Source organism: Nothoprocta perdicaria, unplaced genomic scaffold (assembly GCF_003342845.1).
Source record: "Nothoprocta perdicaria isolate Ctin4 unplaced genomic scaffold, notPer1 scaffold_26, whole genome shotgun sequence".
NCBI classification, from domain to species: Eukaryota; Metazoa; Chordata; class Aves; order Tinamiformes; family Tinamidae; genus Nothoprocta; species Nothoprocta perdicaria.
Window position 1 is genome coordinate 5048160 of NW_020455488.1, and position 20075 is coordinate 5068234.

Consider the following 20075-nt stretch of genomic DNA (forward strand, 5'->3'; position numbering starts at 1 on the left):
CAAGCCAACCCWGCTGCTAGGACCTTGTGCTTTGGGCTCCTCCATGAGGGCTTTGGCACGGGCTGGTGCAGCTCGTAAGGCATGTGTAAGACGCTGCTTTTGTGGAAGGCGAGCCCATAGGGATGCCCAAGAACTTGCATGAAGCTAAGCTCACCACGACCCGGAGCGTGCCCCGGGACGAGCCTGCCAGGAGCTGCGTCCAAAGCAACGTCGCTGATGTCTGACATCAAAATCCACCATGCAATAAATCCACACAGAGCACTGCCCCACAGTCCTGATGCAAACAGCCCTACATAAGCTAAAGACCCCGAGGGAGCCGTTTCCCCTGAGCTCAAGGAGCGTTTTCTGCACAGGAATCACCAACACCTCTCTCCACGTGTGAGCTTTGGCAGCCTCTGTGGGCTGCAGTAGCTGGAATAGGAGTTAAGTTGGTCAACCTGCAGCTAAGCCCGGCCTCCTGCACATTCACAGTCGGTTTTACAAGCTACTTAAAGCGTTGCAGGCTCCAAGCAGGGCCACCTCCGAAGCTGCGCACTGCTCAGGGCCACRTCCACTTGGATTTGGAGTATCTCAGGGGTTAATGCATCCATTTCCCTGGTGCTGACCTCCTCAAACAAGGCATTAGCCTCAGGAAGACCTGGAGCTGGACAACAGGGCTGCTTTGCAGCAGGACACACCAGGCTGTTTGGAATACCTCATTTTTTGCCTCCTTGACTCAACAGCAAAGACAGGATCAACCCAAAATCCCGCGTGAACATTTCTTTCTATGGTCGGGAACATTTCTTTGCACAACCGCAGCGGTCCCCGCTCCAGGCACTGAGAGTCCAGCTGAAATGAGGCTCTGCTGCTCTCCCTGCTATTTCTTGGAGGAAAACCGTGTGTCCCAGGGCTCCCGGTGTTCCCGGACACGGAGGGACAAGCCGGGCTCGTGCAGCTCAGGAAAGAGGCTGGGAGCCGAGCTGCTCCTCTTGCTCCGGGCCTCCGAGAGCCGCACATGGAATGGATTAACACAGCAGGTATTTCCTCTGCGGGCATGAAATTTCATCAGTGTTTGCTAAACCGTTCCAGTAAGTACCGTAGCTGACCTGCACTGGCCGCAGCCCATGCCCGGATTATTCCTGCGTTTCCATGCCCCTGGGCTCTATGGCAGGCTAGGTCTGGAGCCCTCCCTGGCAAGGTGCTCGCTTAGCAGGAGGTAATGCAGATCCATCAGAGCCAGCAGCTCCGAGAGCACCGGGCACTCGGTGCCAGCRCCGGCAAAAATGACTCAGCCGTGAAATATTCCGCGTTTTCTATTATTAAGCGTAAAATCATGCATTCTGCCCTGGAAAGGGAGMCGGTTTGGGCTCGCTTACCTAAGTAGGCGCCGTGGTTTTTGAGCTCCTCTGGGAACTCCTGGAGATAGGACTCTCGCAGGGGAATGATCTTCCCACTGCTGGTTTCCTTGAGGACAGCTCCGTTCCAGTCATAGGCGCCCACGGCCCCGAGCAGGATCCCGTCCTGGGGGAAATGGGCAGTCGGCATCGGGGCACTGGGCAAGGCGCCAGCTTCCCCTGGTCTGCCTCCTAAGAGCCCAAACCCTACCAGAAAACACAAAGTGGAGGCAGAAAACAGCAGAGCAGAGCCGTCCCACCCAGAAACCACACTTGCCATTTGCAGAAACAGAGAGGAACCTCACAAAATGGGGAGAAAAAAGAAAAAAAATGGTTACAGTGGCATCCTCCCGCCGCACACCGAGCCTGCAGCCCGTGGCAGAGGCTGTCCTGGTTTAACCGCTCCACCTCTGCTTTGCATGCAYTGTGTTATTTCATGCTGTGTTATTCTATTTTATTTCTAAGCTGGAGCAGAAAATCCTTGCTGACTTTTAGMTCTGACCCAGGGGCCCGTGGAGCCCATCAGCAACCCTAAAATGAAGGTCCCTACGTTCAGAAAGGGCCTAAATTTTGCTGAATTTGTRCTAGGGTGAATTTAACCTCCAGTCAAGACTTGTGCTTACTTCAGTATTACACAGTACAGGCTTGGGCACAAATGTGGATGTTATTTAATAGATCCAGTTCCCTCAAAGAGCGGCAGAGAAAATACAGGGAAAAAAATCTGGGAAGAGATACTGTCTCTAAGCTTCAGGAGATATTTTCTCTGGGAAAAACAAGCTATTTCTTAGAGATACACAAAAGACTCAGATTAATCATYGACACACAAAAATTAAACACGTCTTAAAAGTGTCACTTGAATTTACAGCCTGACCTCACGTGCTAAAACCATCCCAACCCTTTCCATGGGTCAGCTTTCCACACAAAAAAAACCAGGAGGAGGAACCGAACAAGTGCATTTGCTCTCTTACTTCCACAATATGTGATGAAAATCCAGTCTGGGACATCTCCAGGCCAAAGGAGATTTCATTCTTGTTGTTGGTTCCTAAAATAAAGAGGAATTTGCACTTGCTGGAAAGCTCTCCAGGAGGAGCAGGGCTGCTTGGTGGACTTGGGAGAGACCAACAGCCACCTCTGCAGCACCAAAGGTCTCAGTTGCTGCAAATGTGCCTGTTTCCACCCCAAATCACCATTGCACCGACTTGCGTTGCTTCTCAGCCACTGGATAAATACTATGAGCTGCAGAATCTCCCAGAAATGAGTTTCTGGAGGATTTTACTTCATTTTTTGCAGGCAGATAAGGTCTCTCAGGTGATGCTTTCTGCCCCAGAAAACCACTGAGCTGCTTGGACCGAGCTCCCTAGCAGAACCAATGGGGCATTCGTGAGCTGTTCCGAACCAAATCTCACAAGCCAAAGCCCTAAGGTGTTTCATTTTAAGTGAAAACCCTCTGTATTTTGTTCTGATCATTCGCTTCGGTATGTAGTTTTCCTAGGAAGCTTGGATAGATTTGCTTTGAAGGAGCAAACTCGTCACCAGGAAAGAAACACTTAATCCAGCAAAAGCCACATCCCGGGGGAGGTGAGGAGAGGGTCATTTTGACAGAGTGTTTTCGCTGAGACTGACAAAAAACAATGATCTTTCCTCATGTTCTCTTTCAGCTAGCAAGCTAAAGCCAAAACAGATCAAAACACTGTTTTTCTCCCAATTCCATAACCTCCGGTGCTCCAGGGCATSCCTAGCGCTGGGCATGCAGTGAGTTTTACCTGCTTGTAACTTGGCTGGATCTAAGTGTCATTGGACGGGTGGGGACAAGACAGGGGCTGCCACCCAGCGTACCCACAGCCAAACCCCACATTTGCTCTAAATTACAGCAAAATCAGAGCTCTGCCAATGCAGACCGATGGAGCTGGTAGGTGGGGGAGAGGGGCTGCGGGCTCCATCACCTGGAGGGCTGCAAAGAGCTCAAGAGAAGGATGATCCTCATACAGAGGCAGGAAAATGAAGATGCTCAAAGTAGGGCTTTATGCCCTGCAAGGAGAGGAGATGGTGGAGGAAGGTCTGCCCTTTGCAATGATGCTCTGCAGCCTGGCCATGAGGAACGTGGGCTGGCTCCCAATGATCCATCCTTGCCCCGCGTGCTGGAGAACATTCCACTCACCTTCCAAGCTAAATATCCTCTCGCCCAGYGCGTCCACGATGTCCTTGAGCGCCGCTTCGTCCGTGACGTTGAAGAAGTGCTTGTCGTCGGGGTCGCTCGCTATGAATTTGATTTCATTCAGGAAGGCTTCGGGGTTGATGCCTCTTCTGTTGTAATAGCCCAGGACCTAGGTTTGGAATAAAAATGCAAGCCTTGAGAGGGTTTTTGCTTTGCACGGAGCTCTTCCAGGTCACCCAAACCAGACATCTCCGCTTGCAAGGAGCCACAAAGTCTATGCTTCCCTTCCCTGCCTGATATATCCAGTTCCTGCATTACTTGCAAACTGGGGAGCAAGAATCAGAGAATCAYGATGGTTGGAAAAGACCTTCAGGATTATCAAGTCCAGCCATAAACCCATCATCACCATGTCTAGTAAACCATGTCCCTAAGTTGTTATAACTCATATGGAGTATCCTTCACCCAGGGGGTCACATTTGACTTCTGTACAGGTTATATTCCAGTGTCACGCTCAGCAAGGGCCTGGTTTGCAGATGGGCAAACGAAGGCACTGGCTCATAGCTGCCCTTGGGCAAAGACCCCAAGGTCCTGGCTGGTGACTCCCATAGCTGGTTGCTCCCAAGCCGCTCTGATAGTGCCCAGGGATTAAGGATGGCCATGGGGACCATGGACCTCAACAAGCATCTCTGTTGAGGTGCTTTGGCAACTGGTGGCTGGTGGCCCGTCCCCCCTTCTACTTACAGCCACCGCATAGCGGGTGACGTTGTCCCTCTCGCTGTCCTCGATCACCTTCTCCAGGTCTGGGCTGTCGTGCGACTCTCCATCTGTGATTACAATCATTACTCTCTTTGCCCCTTTCCGGCCACCTTTCTGAAACGCTTCCGAGCTGCAAGTGAAGAGATGTCCCGGGCTGCTCAGGGCTGCCGGGCGGGCTGCGGTCCCTCGCCGCGGCCCCTGTGCCACCCACGGCCCCCGCCACCACCCGTGGACCCTGCCCACGGTCCCACGTCACCCACCCAGGGGACCCTGCGCTCCCATGGACCTCTGCAGGGGATGTGGCCTCTTTTGGGTGGGAATCCTCTGTTTGAGCTCAATGGTCCAAATCTGCACCAGGGAAATCAGYCAGGTTCTGCCTGGGAGTTACAGTGGGAATTTGCACAAAATAGGCATTTATTCCCCTAAAAGGAGGGGCTGTAGCTGTGGTTTGGGGCTTCAAGCTCCCGGTTACCTAACGCGGGAGCAAAGAAGAGCTGAGCCTAAGGCTGGGGTGCGGATGTGGGTGCATTTGAGGGGCTGAGACCGCAGAAAGGTGGGGAGAAGGAGGCCAGAAGCAGAGGATGACGTGAGGGCAGCGGAAGGCAGGCCGTGGCGGGGGGTTTACCGGGCGAACTCGATGCCGTAGGCTGTGCGGGTCTCCGTGCCGCCCCGCTGCTCGATGTGGCTCGCAGCCGCCACCACGTCCTTCACGGACCTGTAGTCGTTCAAGTGAAACTCGTGGACGACGTCTTCTCCGTACTGAACCACCCCCACCTGGGGAGTAGAGCGGCATTAAAAACACATAACGGATAAGAGATAACAGCGGATAATGGCTAACCCCATGAAGAGCAACACGAGGAGGATGGGGAGACCTTCACGGCCGCAGCCGGTCATGCCTATATGGGACCTTATTGCTGTGTTTCCCCATGATTTCATCCTCCCCGAGCCCAGCCAGGGTGTGGGTTGCTCCTTCCTCCATAGCTCATTTAAGGACAAGCGTTATTTCCATGGGCTTGGCTTTAAAATGCATATGTTGGGTGTTTATTTTGAGAAGCATGGTGCCAAGCTACAACAAATTGGCAGGAAAGGGGCTTTGCAAAMGGCTTGGGGAATGTGCATGACAGAGAAGCACAGCAGCAGCGTGGATGTTCACAGAAGAGYACCACGTTGAGCATGGGCTTACTTGAATCTGTCCGGGGCCGATATAAAACTTTTTCAAGATGTTTATCAGGAAATGCTGAACTTCAACCCAAGGGTAGATGCTGTTTGATCCATCCAGAACTATGATTATGTCCATGTACGTCTGGCATCCTGTGAAAAAGACACGGTGGGTTAATGAAAGATCTTGGCAGCACTTGCAATGAAGAAATTTATGGTCTAATTCCTTGCTGTATTCGCTTTTATGATTTGTATAAAAAAAAGAAAAAAATCTCATTTCAAACATTCACAAAGGCCTTCAGGTCGTATTTGCTTCCCTAAGACAGGAAGAGCCCACATGCATCCTCTCAGCTCTGAAAAAAAAAGAGGGAAAAATCTCTAAGAATAACACCTGGCCACCTGGTGATATTTCCTCTGATCCAGATGCCGGCCTCCATCCGGGCTAATGCAGCCGGAGACCTCCCTTCCCTCTCTTGTGCAGCCTTTCCCTGTGCAAGTTCTCGTTAAAACCAGTATTGTCTAAGCCAAAAACCGCACTGGGAACCCTAGCAAAAGAAAGGGCTGCAAGGGGTTTAGGAAGTGGACCGGAGATTATTCAACCTAATCTCTGTGTCTCGTGTTTATTTTCCTGGTGGTACTGAGAGAGGGAGCCCAGAAGACACAACTTGGTGACGGGCTCACTGGGTGCAGCCGTTCAGCGGCTGGTCCATGGGGATGCGGCTGCACGTTGGGATAACCCAGGGTTGTCAGCAGGGTGACACGAGCGGCTTCAAACGGCGCTTTGAACTCAAGAGCAGGACCCGGAAAGACGAGCACGCCGAGGGATGCACGGCACGTGTTAACCTTCTGCCTCCCAAGGAACCGGCAGCCTTCACAGCAAGGGCTGAAAAGGAGCATCTGCGGGGATGGGAGGGAGGGAAGCAATACGTGAAACCCATAAAAACCGCTCGCCTGGTGGCAGGTGCTGGTCCTGGTCCTGCATTGAGGACCATGGGGCTGGTGACCATCATGGGGCTGGTGACCATCATGGGGCTGGTGACCACCATGGGGCTGGTGACCACCATGGGGCTGGTGACCATGGGGCTCTGCTGTGGTTGTGCTGGGAGAGCCCAGCAAACCCATCCCCTCCACGGACCAGCCCTTGAGATGTCTCCACACCTACAGCAAAACCAGGAGGCTCATTTAAAGCCTCCGAATAAAACCAGGACCTGGCTTTATGCACCCGCGTTTACAAATTTGGGCCAAGAGGTTCAGCTTTCAGTCAATGAGCTCTTTGTGCTGTGCGGCCAGGAGCTGAATTCTTTCCCTATTTTGCCTTGCTAACCGTGCTGATAAAATATTCTGGATACTTTTACTTCTGTTCTTGGAAGAATAAGGTATTTTTTGTCTTCCCGGGGTGTCAGTCAAAAGGAAAATGTTTACCAGATGTCCGCGTACGCAACTCCCTTTGAATTGCTTTCCTGCAATAATTTCCTCTCCTATCTTTCCTCCTGCTAAATAGGGATGTTGCTTGGTTTCCTCAACGGCACTGGAGCGCTTAAAGAGCAAAAATACTCCCTGACTTCAAAAGCCGGCTTTGCGTTATGGGCTACAAAGCAGATGGTTTCTCGTACTCTGCAGAGCGGGAGCCACGGTCTTGGAGAATCTGAAGTTGGAGTTCACCCTGGAGCACATTCCTGTGGTGTAGTAGGAGCTGCCGCACTCGTGGGACCAGAGCGGGCTGCAGGCCTGCAGAAACGGGGGAAAACAGAGCATCTGCAGCACTCGGAAAAGTGCCCCTTACGGAGCCGTCGCTCCGGAGGTGCTGAAGAGCAGCAAAGGGGTTTTGGCACGCGTGCATGCAACATAGGCGTGAATTTGTGCCTGCATTTTTGCATAACTTTATGTGTTTACACTTAGGGAAAAGCCTCGGCTCCTTGCATGGCAAGGGAGAGCTAATGCCAAGGTCCGTTTCTTACCAGGAAGCTGYTGTCCCTGGGGTTGGTGGCCAGGCTGAGCCCCAGGCGCATGTTGTCCTTCCGCTCGGACACGTTGGAGAGCGTCACTCTTCCTGCAGGGAGGAGAGGGCAGGGAGCGGCGCCGGGATTAAGCACGTGGCATGGGGCGACTGTGAGAATCCATCCTTCCCTCGGGCCCCCGTGGCCCCGGAGCGGCAGGGATCCGGCTGGGAGCCCCGGGAGAGCGCCGCCCTGCTCACGCCGCAGCTCGGCCGCCCTTGGAAGCTGCTCTCAAGATAAGGCTTATAATTTTTTTCCCCCTAAATCCCTAATCAACAAAGAGAAACAAGCCTTCCAGCGAGTGAAACAGCGAGTCGGAAACTGCGTTTCCTACACGGTAAATCTTTGGGAATGAGCGGCTCTCACGTCTCCTCTTTAGCAGCTTTTTACGCTCARCCCCAGATTTACAGCCGTACATTTCTTCCGTTCCTCTTGTCTTAATCCTCAAACCGGGAACGGCCCACGGGGCAGCATTTTATTTGGGTTAACATTAATATCTTCTAGCTTTAACAAAAACACTGTCTGCTCCATCCGCTCCTCCAGCATAGCTTCATCTGGACATCAAAAACACAGCTCAGCCTGTGGTGGCTGAGAAAAAAAAAYGCAGGGGAGGAAATTGGTCACTTTATAGTATTTTTGTTTGTTTGTTTTGTTTCTGTCTGGGGCCTTTGGAAGGTCCTTGCTGAGGTTTAAACCAGGAGGTGGCTCAAATGCAAACCTGGACCCGCAGCGCGAGGGAGGTCAGACCRGGCTCAGCATCCCGACCTGGGGGATGCAGCCCTGGACCAGCCCTCTGCTAAAATTCTCCAGCTTGGGGAAAGCTCCTTCCTGCATCTCACTTGTGCCTCCTGATGAGCWTCTCGAGGTCATTTCAACATCAAAGCTTCTTCCCATTCAACAGGAATGTTCTTTCCATTCAACGGGAAGGTTCTTTCCAATGAAATGGAAGCTTCTTCCCATTCTATTGGAAGGGCATCTGCTCACAACCCATCATCGCCAGGAGCTCTTGCAGATCCAGCTGGAGCTCCATCACATTCCTACGTGGTGCAGACCCACTGGGCAGGAGCACCAGGCCCYCCAGCTCAGGAGCTACAGGCAGGTGAGGATGGGGGGCCACCAGCATCTCACACCACTTCTGCACATCCACAGCTCCACGTCTGGCTTTACTCAAAGGCTCCCAATGGACCGTTCTAATTAGACAGGCTAATTAAAAATAAAAACCAGCAAGTGCACATGGGATAGATCTTCTCATTCAAGATTTGTTTCTAATGGGGAAAAAAAAATGCTTTCTGGAAAAAATCAGATTTGCACACAGAAGAGATTTATTTCCTTGAAGGATTTTGRTGTTGCCATTAGAAATAAAAGAAAAAGGAAAACTGAATGGTTTTGAACAAAAATAGATTTGGCTCCCRTCTTTTTTTTCACTTTCAGTTCAGAAATGTTTCGAGCGAGCCAAAGCTCTTGCAGCCTTATCAGATTTGAAGCTCGGAATACTTCACATTAATAATAACAACAAAAAAAGACAACTGCACAGCTGCTTTTCCCCAAAAACCCAGACGATGCTGCTCAAGTCAAGACTAATCCTGATCAAACAAAACCATGCAAGCTATCATAAATGTACAATAATGCATAATAAGTGCTAATGCATTTTCATTTTATCCCAAGCTGCTTGACTTTTGATGTTTCCTGAAGCCCAACACCAGGGGTTAGATGAACACCTAAAAATCCTTCCTAAACCTGCCGGCCCTGGGCTCTTGGAGCAACAGGGGTCTTCAGAGCCCAAGGAAAGCCCATGCGCCCACCGAGCCCCCAAGGTGCCACCCTGCCGTGTCCAGCAGCCCGATCCCATGCAGTTGGTACCTAGATTGAGCTTGGTGCAGTTGCTGTGGGTGCTGCCGTTCACCGGGCACTTGTAGACATCCCCTGTCTTCTGCTGCCCGTTGGTTTCATAAGGGGCTCCCACCACAAGCCTGAGGAGAAGAAGAGAAGAGGAAGAGAAGAGGAAGAGAAGAGGAAGAGAAGAGGAAGAGAAGAGGAAGAGAAGAGGAAGAGGAAGAGGAAGAGGAAGAGGAAGAGGAAGAGGAAGAGGAGACAGAGGTTCCTGTCAGCAGCACCCCGACACCACTCTCCAGAGCTGTTTTTTCATGAGAAAAATGAAACTCGCAAAGAAGTGGTCAAAAAAAAAAAAGTTATGGCTTCTTGCAAGCCACAAAAGTCCAGTGTATCCAGCACCAGGAGAGCCTGCAGGAAAGGGAAGGGGAGGCATCTCTGTCTGAGGGMTATCTCTGAGGTTGGACAAGGGACTTGGACAGAGACATCTATGCGAGTCTCCTTGGGCATGCTGTGCGTCCATAAATGGCACAGGAGGACTCAGTGACAGACCGCTTCCTTCCCTGAAATAGGCATTTCCTACAGAAACGGTCACTCCACACACTGCCCAGGCCAAGGGTGCATTTCCCTACTGCTGGAGGCCACCAGGGCTGGTCACCATCGCTCTCTCCGGTGGTGGCCAACATGACATATGGCCCAAGAACTTCCCACATGGATGATGACGCATTGGAGGGAGCATCCTCTGGCTGCAGCTCGKCAGGGCTTGTCACCGTGCTCAACGGGAGAAGACAACAGCTCATGTCCAGGGTAGGAACTGAAGCCATCAGCACCCTTCTGAGGTCTCCTTATGGGGCCATGGCATTGCCAGTGYCCAGGGGAGAGAATCCGCTTCCCACCTCCTCACTGTTGAAGGGAGGAACCTTTCAACATCAGGATGGGCTGGAAGATGCATGTTAGGAAGCCAGCTAGAAAGGAGAAACTCCCTGTTTAGCAACACCAGGAGCAAAAATGAGGAGCCCCCACTCGTACTAAGACCTTGTGGGAGTCTTCTCCATGAGGAAGCTCAAAGAAAGGATTTCCCAGAGCTTTTCTTGGAGGATGAGGAGCCCAGAGCGGTGCAGGAGGATAACCACCTCAGTGGAGGATGGGACTGCTTGGCATCTAGCAGTGCCTTAAAGTAAGAGCTAATGAGCTGATAAATACCCAGACTCCTACCCAGGGTGCAGGCAATTAGCTGGGCTGCTCTCTGCACGTGTCTGTGTGTCTGTCTGTGCTTTTCTTGCTTTTTTTTTCCACTGGACTTGACAAGAATAGCACAAATCAGCAGAGCAGAGGGAGGAGAGCGGGACCTGAGGAATCCGGCCATTCCTTCCAGGCGAGCTCAAAAATATCCTGAACCACGGGAGTCTGGCAACTGCTGCTCCCAATATGTTAGCCCAAAATATAGCTGTTCTCCTGCATTTTGCTTGCAAAATCCTTCCGGAGGAGGCAAGCTGAAGTAAGSCTCCACATGCAGCTCTCCAGGGAAACAGAACCTCTTTTGTTCTGTATCATCCCRGAAAACTGCTGGAAGAGAGACAGTCCTGAGCAGAGATATTCCTGGTTAGAGCAGAAACGGTCATTTTTGTAGCCCTGTTTCTCCAAAGGCATTGAGCACTAATTCTTTCATTGCATCACTATAAAACAGACTTGCTCACTGGTTCGAGATTTGCAAAATCTAATCGGAGGGGCACCAAGCACCACAGGCCACTTTGCAGGGACCGGTGGCCTTAACCCACGGGGCAGCATTTACGGAGTCAAAACATCCCTCCAAAACGGCAGGCTGCAAAACAACACGTGCCACCAACTCCCGGCCCGCTGGCAGAGCTCCGAGCCCAAATATTCACAGATGCTGCCTGAAATGCCAGGGTCGCGCAGCTCATGCAAACGGCATTCACGTCCCGAGGACAATGACATAGTTTTCCCTTTCGAGTTAAGCGAGGAATTAGCCGAAGTTGTCGAAATCTCACGGAAAATCGGCAGCCAARGGGAAGGGTTTTTGCAGCTGCTGCGGGGGTGACGTGCCATGCTGCAAGGAGACACTGGTCTGCAGGTTGCTCACAAGCCTCTTGTAGTGCTGGGGTTTATAAACTGCGGTTTAAACGTGTGTTTTTTTCCAGAAAAAGGGCCCTTCGTGACGCAGCGCGAGAAACGCCTGCGCGAGGCCACCAGCTGCACTGGTTTTGCATGCACAAAATAAGCAGCAAACAATCCCCCCTGCCTCTCTTCCTTTCCATGTCTCCTCCTGGGGACAGCAAACGCCAAAAAGGGAGTTCAATGAGAAAATCACACTGTCCAGAGCAATGCAGCAATACGCCTGAGGATGTGCTTTTAACTTTTATCCTGGAAAAAAAAAAAGCTTGGAAAAATAAAGCAGCGCATTAGTGGAAATGCTCGAGGAGGATCTGTGCTGCTTCTGCAGCAAGGGGACAGGGACCGCGCTGCTGCTTTGCAGCCACCGGGCGCTTCAGGCCCAGCTCTGTCCCCATTCCTGGTGTCCCGGCCCCCAGTGTCAGCACAGGAAACCACAGGGAATTTCCTACCAGGCAGCAAAATAACAGGCTGGATTCAGCAGCAGAATTTGCAGTTTCTTTCTGTATYATTTCAAATGGTTTCACCTCGCGTGAGGATTAGGCGAGTGCTCAGCGCTGCTGCTGCTGTTTTGGGACAACGTCTCTGAAATGTGCAGTTATTGCAGCGCTCGGAGCGCCTGCAGGCAGCAGCCGTGCTGCAAAACACGATATAAAACTGCTGCGTGTCAGAGGCTTTAGCCCTGGCCACCACGTCCGCGCTGCGCCCCGGGATCCGCGCCCGGGAAGTCGCCGCGGATGCAGACAGCTTCCCGTGCGCATCACCAATACCGCATGGTTCTCCCCCAAAATAACCCAGGGCGGCGCCAAGGCAAATCTGATGGAAATGCTTAAACCTGCAAGGCCTGGAGCATCACACGGGAAGCTGCATGGGGATTGCAGGGTTTTCAGGGAAGGGGTGAGCCTGGGCTCATAGGACAGCTCTTTTCCCACCGGTTGGGGATAGCAACTTGCCTCTTTGCTCCCACCAAACCCACTGTCCTGCTCGGACCATCTTGGGCATCAGCCCAGTCATTTTACTTATTCTATAAATACTCTTTATCTCYTGTTTTTTAATTTCTGCCACATGCCCCTTAAAAATTGGCTTCCACTTTACACTTTCCTCCTATATATGATGCTCAAACGCACAAAATCKGGAGCTGAGAACCCCCTGGAGATGGACACCATGGCCTCAGTGCATCGCGGAGGAGACGCCAAGCCCAGGCCTGGCCACCCGAAATGCTTGGATTAGTTGGAAATAACCCAGGGAGGGAAGTTACRAGGACGGGCGAGCCTGGCACACGGAGCAGGAGGGACAGCGCGGGCTTCCCAGCCCGTGGAACAGTTAATCTGCAGCAAGGCAACCCCTGTGCCGCTAATGCCTTCAAGATGGGGCTGGATGGAGAAGGGATGGAGGAGGCGCAGGAAAGGGCTATGGAAAACTCCGAGTGGGTCTGCAGCTCGTTGGACACAATACGGGGAACTGGAAGAGCTCTGAACGAGCTTGGAAATGGGGATTTTGCTGCTGTGCAAATTTTGCACATAGTGCATTCGGCAATAGATGAAAAGAAATACCCAGAGGGAGCCCAGGGAGGGCCCGGGAGCTGGTGGATCCCAAGGGATTGAGGAGCACTGAGCCCTGCAGCAGTCATGCTGATTMATGAGCCTTTGCAGTGAGCAAAATCGCCGGATTTCTCCTTAAAATAGCATATGACGGGTGCGTCGCGAGGCACGCGCGGGGAGCTCGCCGAGAGCCGTGGTCAGCGGTAATGATACGCTCCTGTTTTCCTGGCGTCATTTTTTCCCCTTGCGCTTGGGGAAAGTGGAGCAGCGTCGGTCAGCGCAGCCGTGCAGCCCTTCAGAGCGGCACCTCAGCGTCCTGGGGTTTGCAGAAATCCCTGGGAAGCCCTTGGGATTGGAAGGTATCCGGAGCACCTATGGGTCCTGGTGGCACCGTGCCTTGCTGCCACCAGCCAGACCAATCCTGGACAGCCCTGTTGAGCTGGGAGCCGGTGCATGTGCCCAAGCCACTTCCATTGGGAAGAACCCCAGCTCTGGGATGGACGTGATAACTGAGAAGCAGCCTGGGACACCCCAACATGGCCAGGAATGGGCCCCCAAAATCCTGCCTGGAGGAGAATGCCCTGCAGCAAGGTGAGGGGCTCCCTGCCAGATGAGCCCCGGAGCCCTTGGGAAGTGAGTGGTGTGATACGAAGGTGTGGGAATGGTGGGAACAGCCCTTCCCAGCGCTGAGGAAGCTTCGCAGCCACATGCCCAGTTTCCAAAGCCATCGGTGTGCGTGGGAGCGAGCCAGGGATGGTGCTCACRGACACGGGGAAGGAGCAAACCCGGCACCACTCGTCCAGATCAGCACAGCTGCAGGTTGGCACCTGGCTCCCACGTTCCCTGGGCTGCAAAYGTCCTGTCCGAATCACAGCTCTCCCCGTGCGGGGTCCATCCAGASCCAGCCCAGGCAATCCCACCTCAACAGGAGCAGGGCTCTGTTCAATGCTCTCCTGCACTCTCCAGGGAACACATATTTGTTATTTTTACAGTTTCTGAAGGCTAACRGATGCTTATTTCCTATGTTCTCCTCCTGCAGTCAATTCTTCCCAAGCTGGGGAAGAATTCAGCCTTTTGCATCACTGGAAATTCTCACTCTGCAGACACAAGTTGGTGCAGGGCAAAGAACRAAACGGGTGCAAGCTGCATATGGGGTGCATCATGTATAGGGTGCATCACATACAGARGTGCATCACATAAAGGGTGCATTGCATATAGCGTACATTGCATACTGGGTACCTTACATATGGGGATGCATCGCGCATGGGGTGCATCATATACAGGGTGCACCTTGGAATACACTTATTTGTCCAACCAAACCAGTCTGCAGCTGCAAGCGGGTCCAAACCAGTGCAATCCCCATTGCACATTGGGGTAGAGAGCAGCTCCAGGCCAGGCCACCCCATATTTTGGGGACATTCAGGCCTCRGTGCCTGCACCGAGCACACTCTGCATTAAAGCAGCTATTGCTGCTGTGCAAAGCTGTGCTGCTCATCACAGCGGCTTCGTTACCACTTTTTCCATCCACATATTTGGAGGGAGCTGCGATTGCGCCCTCAATTTAATGAAAAAGTGTCGAGAAAAGTGCTGAAAGTCGCTGACCGGCCCGGGAGACCCCACGAAGCGACRGCTTCTCGAGCCCAACGCATATCCCAGAGTTTTCCCCTGGAGCTCAACCCGCCAAATTCTTTCCTCCTGGATTTTCCACTACCAGGGCTGCGCTCAGAGCCCRGCCTGGCTCCCTCTAGTAAAGAAGAGAAAATAGTCACAACCGGCTATCTGCTACGGAATATCACCCACAACTTGTGTGCGAGCACAGATAGGCCAATACATACACAAATATGTAGACGTGTGTGTGTGTGCTGCTTTGAAATCCTTCTAAAACCACCTACGCTGGCCAAAAGCAGCATTAACGGGCTCAGACGGGAGCGCGAGCGCCAAGGGCTCAGATTCCACCTTTGGCGCTCRGCAGCCCAGTTTTCCCCTGTTTTTACAGCAATCACTCTTATTTATCCAAGCCGCGTTTCTGAGATAACCATKTAGCCTCTCGGAGCCCCCTTTGCTCCTCAGGACGTTTTCGGGGGGGTTTTCAGGGCCTTTCCTGGCTCTGCCTTAGCAACAAGCTGTGGTTGCACCTCATCCTTCCCATTTCTCCCCGGCTGCAGCCGTTTTGCTGCTTCGGTCATTTCTCCTTTAACCAAAGTGAGTCATGGTGGTTTTTCTGAAAAATACGTACGTATATTTAATAGACATTTTATACCATATAATTGCCTGTGCGAATGCGTGCGGTGCTTATGCGTGCGCCCACGCTGGTTTTGTGTCGAGAACCTCCTGTTTTTTCGTGCAAAGGAAGGGGCAGAGGAGGAAGCTGCAGCGAAGTCTGCGTTGATGTTGGCAGGGAGGATGCGAGAAGGGCCAAGAGGAGCCAGACGTGCCCAAAAGGAGCAAAATCCTCCCTCTGCTGCAATAGGAACGGAGAGGTCCCAACAGCATCCCTAACCGAGTGGTCACTGCAGCATCACCCACCACGCRGGTCCCTCGTGTTCTGCCACGCTGCTCCTTCCAAGGGGAGATTTTTGGCACTTACAGGACCAAATGAAATATTTCTTAAAAAATATATGCTCCAAAAGCAAAGGTGGGTGGGAATGTGGAGGCAGAGACACTTCGTTCCTGCTCCTTATCAGCTTTGGAGGACTGCAAGCTTTCAACAGCCCTGCCATCAGCTGCCTTTGCAGAAGCTGAGTCTCCTGCAGGTCCCGGGTCAAATACCATCACATTTCTGGGGGTTTGGACCAATTCCTGATAGGAGCTATTTCGTATTTCCCAGCAGAGACCAGTGCAAAACAAAACGGGAGCGCGTGAGGCAGCGCGGGAGGGTCGCGGTGCGGCGGCGTCCTGCAGTGCCTGCCCTTTGGAGGACACTTTGCATTCGGGCTCCTGCACCAAAAGCCACCCGGTCTGAGCAGCTGAGCTCGCCAGTGCAAACGGGCATTGTCCGTTTGYGCAAGGCCGGGTGTCCTCGTGTGGTCCCTAAGCAATGAGTGTGGGGCGGTCACAGCAACCGCTTGGGGACGTCACTGCCCAAGTGCTGGCTCTGGCCCCACCAAGGGACATTGGTGCCCCCCGTGTCCCAAAAGATTCCCAGCAGAGTCCTAACCTGCATTTGCAGACCTGCCTGTGTCCCCAGTGAGGACACCCTGGCACCCATGGGTGGCCACGAYGCCCGTAATCCCAATCCAGGCTTTTCCAAGCTCCTGACACGGCGCTGGCCTATGGTGAATCAGAGGGAGGATCTGCTGACTGCGCCCGTCCTCCGGAGCAAACGTGCCCCAGGTCCCTGATTGCAGCGTGGTTGTTCCTCCCCACAAGCAGTCCTGAGCGCCCGAGTCACAGCGCAGCGGGGCTGCACTTTGGGGCCATTTAGCAGGTTCTCCATCTACCACCCTGTCCCCCGAGCCACAAGAATTTCAGCATTTCTCCTATCGACAGGCAGCAAGCAAAGAGTTGGCAGCGCCCGCTCTGCTGCACGCTCCCTGCTTGCATGGGCTTCCCATGGGCTTCATCCCAAGGACTGGAAGAGCTGGTCACTGGCACAAGGATGCCAGGGCTTGCAGCATCCAAGGGGACCTGGATGGCTGTCCCCTGTCCTTGCTGTCCCCTACCATTAGGGCACAGTGAAGCCAAAAGCAAGCAAAAGAGACCCCAAATCCCTGCCCAGGACCTGCCCTGAAGCCAGTGAGGCTGCCCATGATCCAGAGAGCACGGAGCTGAGCACGGACACGCAGCCGGAGCCGTGCAGGAAATGTTGCACCTTCCCATGAAATGCAGGACAACATAGGAGTCTGGAGCAGCATCCCGACGCCTGGCACTGCAGGAGTGCCGGCAAACACCCCCTCGGCACTGCTGCTKCTGCCGAATCCCAAACCATCGCTTATAACCACCCCCTGCCCTCGGCCTCGCGGCTCATCCACAATTAGCTCAAAACATGGTACAGGCTGGAAAATCCTTGTAACGCTCGTGGTCTCGCAGCACACGGGCTTGGAGCCAGCAGTGACACACTGTGACACCGGGGATCCGGGCTCCGGTACGGGTTAAAGAGGAGGGAAACAGGGAAYGAGGATAGTCCTGACAGCCGGGACAAGAGCTGGGGAACCCAAGGTTAAATCCAAGCCTTATTTTGAGTTTCCAAAGCATCTGTCTGCGTCAGTAAGTGCCTGCTTGCTGTTCTAGCACGGCTGGGGAGCCCAGGCCGGGCAGCTCYGTATTTGGGGGAATTTCACGTGTTTTGGGGCTACCCTCGTTGCTCCAGGCTCTGCACGGAGCCCGTTAATGTCTCCTCCGACACATGCCGAGTGGCCACTTAGCCCCTTTCCCAGCTGTGCAGAGTCCCCACGGAGGAGCGGGACGCCTGCCCCGAAACCCAAAACCCGAGCGAAACGCAGCCAGGCCTCGCCTCGCGCTGCCGAACCGCCGGCAGGTTCGATCGCTTCTGCAGACCGCCGCTCCCRGTGGAAACTGCGCAAAACGCACTGGCCCCCACCCAAAAATCCAATGGGTTTCCAAGGAGTTTTGGAGCCRGCGCAGCCCTGGGGAGCTGTGAACCTGCCGGCGTGAAACCGAAGCTGCCGGCACCTGCCCGGCTCCAGCCGCACGTGCGGATGGGTCTTTCCAAGAAATAGGGGACTTTTCCCACCTGCGGAACCCGTTTTCCACAGGCACAGAGGGAGAGCAGGAGGAGCCSCTGGCATCTCGCCCCGGTTGCCGCTCGGAGCCCGGCACGGAGCCCACTTACCACTTCTTGCCCCCGATGTCGTGCTGCTGCACCGTGTAGCCGAAATAGGCGTCCTTGGAGCCCGCGATGATTTTGGGCCTCTTGGTGTCAACGTTGAAGGCATCGCTGAACCCTGCGGAGAGCGGGAGAACGGGACACGTCAGGCAGGGCACCAAGGGGATGCCACTGCAGGGGACCTCTCCTCCTGCAGCCCCTGCGCGACTGCAATGCACCACGGTGGCAAAAAGCACTCTGGCATTGCCTGGAAAAATAAACGCTTTTTATCCTCTAGGTAGGAGCAGAGCTGCAAAGTTGCTGCTGGTTTTGCCTTGCTGGGCTGCAAAATTGCAGATGATTTTGCCCAGAGGGGCCCAACACTGGCTGCAAATGTCTCCAAGAGCAGCTTTCTTGCCGTGCAGCCAGCTTCGCTCCCTGCTTTTCCTTATCTGAGCTCCTCCGGCCGCATTATCCTGCCAGGAATGGAGCTGCATGGAGGCAGCTCTCCCAGCCTCCAGAAGGGAAAAGTCACAGGGAATTGCAGACATCCTGCAGGGCTGGGTTGTCCCAGCACATCCCAATGCACATCCATGTGGGAAGCAGTATCCTAGCACTGCATCCGAACYCTCCACGTGCTCCCTGCGGAATTATTTCCTCTCAGCAATTTCTCCTTAGCTTTAGCTGTGCATGGTCCAAGTGCCTGGGAAGGTGCAGGAGACTCCGCTGAGCGCTGGGAAGAGGAGGCASTAGCCGGGATATCCCGGCTTCCCGYCTGCCCGCGGGTGGATGCCGCGCTCCCATACAAATAAAAGATGCTGGCAGCGCTAGCAAAGGCAGCTGGAAGAGGAAAAGGACACGTCGAGGCACCACATTTGGTATTTATAGGGTATAAAACTGGGTTGGCATCAGGAGAAGCTGGGAACGTCACTTCCCGGACCAAAAGTTCAGAATGAGGATTGTTTTAATAGAGATGGGAAATTTTGCAGAGGGCAAATCCGCGACGTGGCCGTCCTAAAGCGGGAGCCCAGGGCGAGCGAGGCGAGGACCTGTGGGAGCCTGTGGAGAGAAGTTCTGGAAAGCAGGAAAAAGGAGGGGGGAAAAGGAGAGAGAGAGATGCATGGGACCAGATCCAGACTAYTTTGCGGTAGGCTGACCTTATGTAACATATTCAAAACTGAGTTCACAAGAACAGTCTTTGATTTTTAATGCATTCTGTAAAAAAAGCCGTGTATTTCTCTGTGACACACAGCTTCAGTGTTTTCCACGACTTCTAGCTAAGACACAAATCTGCAAGATTTATCCCCAGGAAAAATCGCTCCCAGCACTGACAGCCCTGCTGCAAGGGAATGCCGAGGGGAACGGCATTGCTTTGGAAGTGCAGTGTCCAGGGAAAAAGGGATTCGGGGCTCAAACTGCGCTCAGCAGCACATCCCAGCCTCTGCATCCAAGCCTTTTCCTGGGAAAGCTCCCCTGGGTGCTCACTCGGGCTCCCAAATCCTGCTCCACCTCGGAGCGCCTGGAAAAACGGAGCAAGCTGAAAGCAAGCTTGAAACAATGGATGGCAAAATCCAGGGAATGTGTGTACAGGAGGGAGGCATTTCGGAAAGTAGACAGATGCGGATGCATTCGAGGCAGAGGGGAAAATGTGGGAGTATTTAAACAGCATTCAATTAATCAGGGCCTTTTGAAAGGCTGGCAGGGAGATTTTGCAATGCRAAGAGCCTGGTCCCGTTTTCTTGTYGGGAGTGACATCACCGTCACAAAGAAGTGACCCGAAGCCACAAGTTTTGCTGCCAAAGCAGAAGCCTCAAATATCTGCATTCCAAACTGGAGCTTTAGCCCGGTCCAAACTTTGGATTCTCATCAGGTCAAATATTGAAAGGGAAAGATAATAATAATAAAGACACATTTGGGAAACAATACTGGGAATGAAAGCTACCTTTCTTGCCAAAGGAATAAAAATAACTGCTCTTTGTGAGAGCCTGAACGTATGGACGTCCCTGGCCAGTGCTTGCAGCCCCCGACCCTTGCTGGGCTGCAGGGATGCTGCAAATACGCCCGTCCTCCTGCATCCCTCRGGATGCTCTGGAAAAGCAGCTCCCAGGTTATTGCATCGCTGCATGCAATAATATTTTGCAAAACGGAGCTGCTTGGCTGGCCAGGGGCATTTCCCTGGCTCGAGACAGAATTGCTCGAGATAGGAAGAGCAAATGCAGAGCCAGCGCTGGCACCTCCAGGCACAGGCTGACATCCCACAGGCTCCGGTGGCATCGGATGCTCCTCGGGACCCCATCTGCGTTGCACATTTTTGCATTTTGCAGGGCTGAAATATTTGGCGTAACTAGAAAGCCTTTGAGCTTCGTGGAG

General features: G+C 53.2%; 1 protein-coding gene across 1 annotated transcript in view; it reads right to left on the reverse strand.

Annotated features, from left to right (window-relative positions):
• ITGA11 (integrin subunit alpha 11) overlaps positions 1–20075 on the reverse strand; it is a 35062-nt gene that overhangs the window by 13989 nt on the left and 998 nt on the right. Inside the window, exons 2-11 of the mRNA XM_026040539.1 lie at positions 17733–17844; positions 9300–9409; positions 7401–7492; positions 7056–7170; positions 5468–5595; positions 4910–5058; positions 4270–4414; positions 3532–3697; positions 2342–2415; positions 1356–1500 (exon numbers count right to left, since the gene is read on the reverse strand). Of these exons, the coding sequence (XP_025896324.1) occupies positions 1356–1500; positions 2342–2415; positions 3532–3697; positions 4270–4414; positions 4910–5058; positions 5468–5595; positions 7056–7170; positions 7401–7492; positions 9300–9409; positions 17733–17844 (1236 nt within the window). The remainder of the gene's footprint in view (positions 1–1355; positions 1501–2341; positions 2416–3531; positions 3698–4269; positions 4415–4909; positions 5059–5467; positions 5596–7055; positions 7171–7400; positions 7493–9299; positions 9410–17732; positions 17845–20075) is intronic.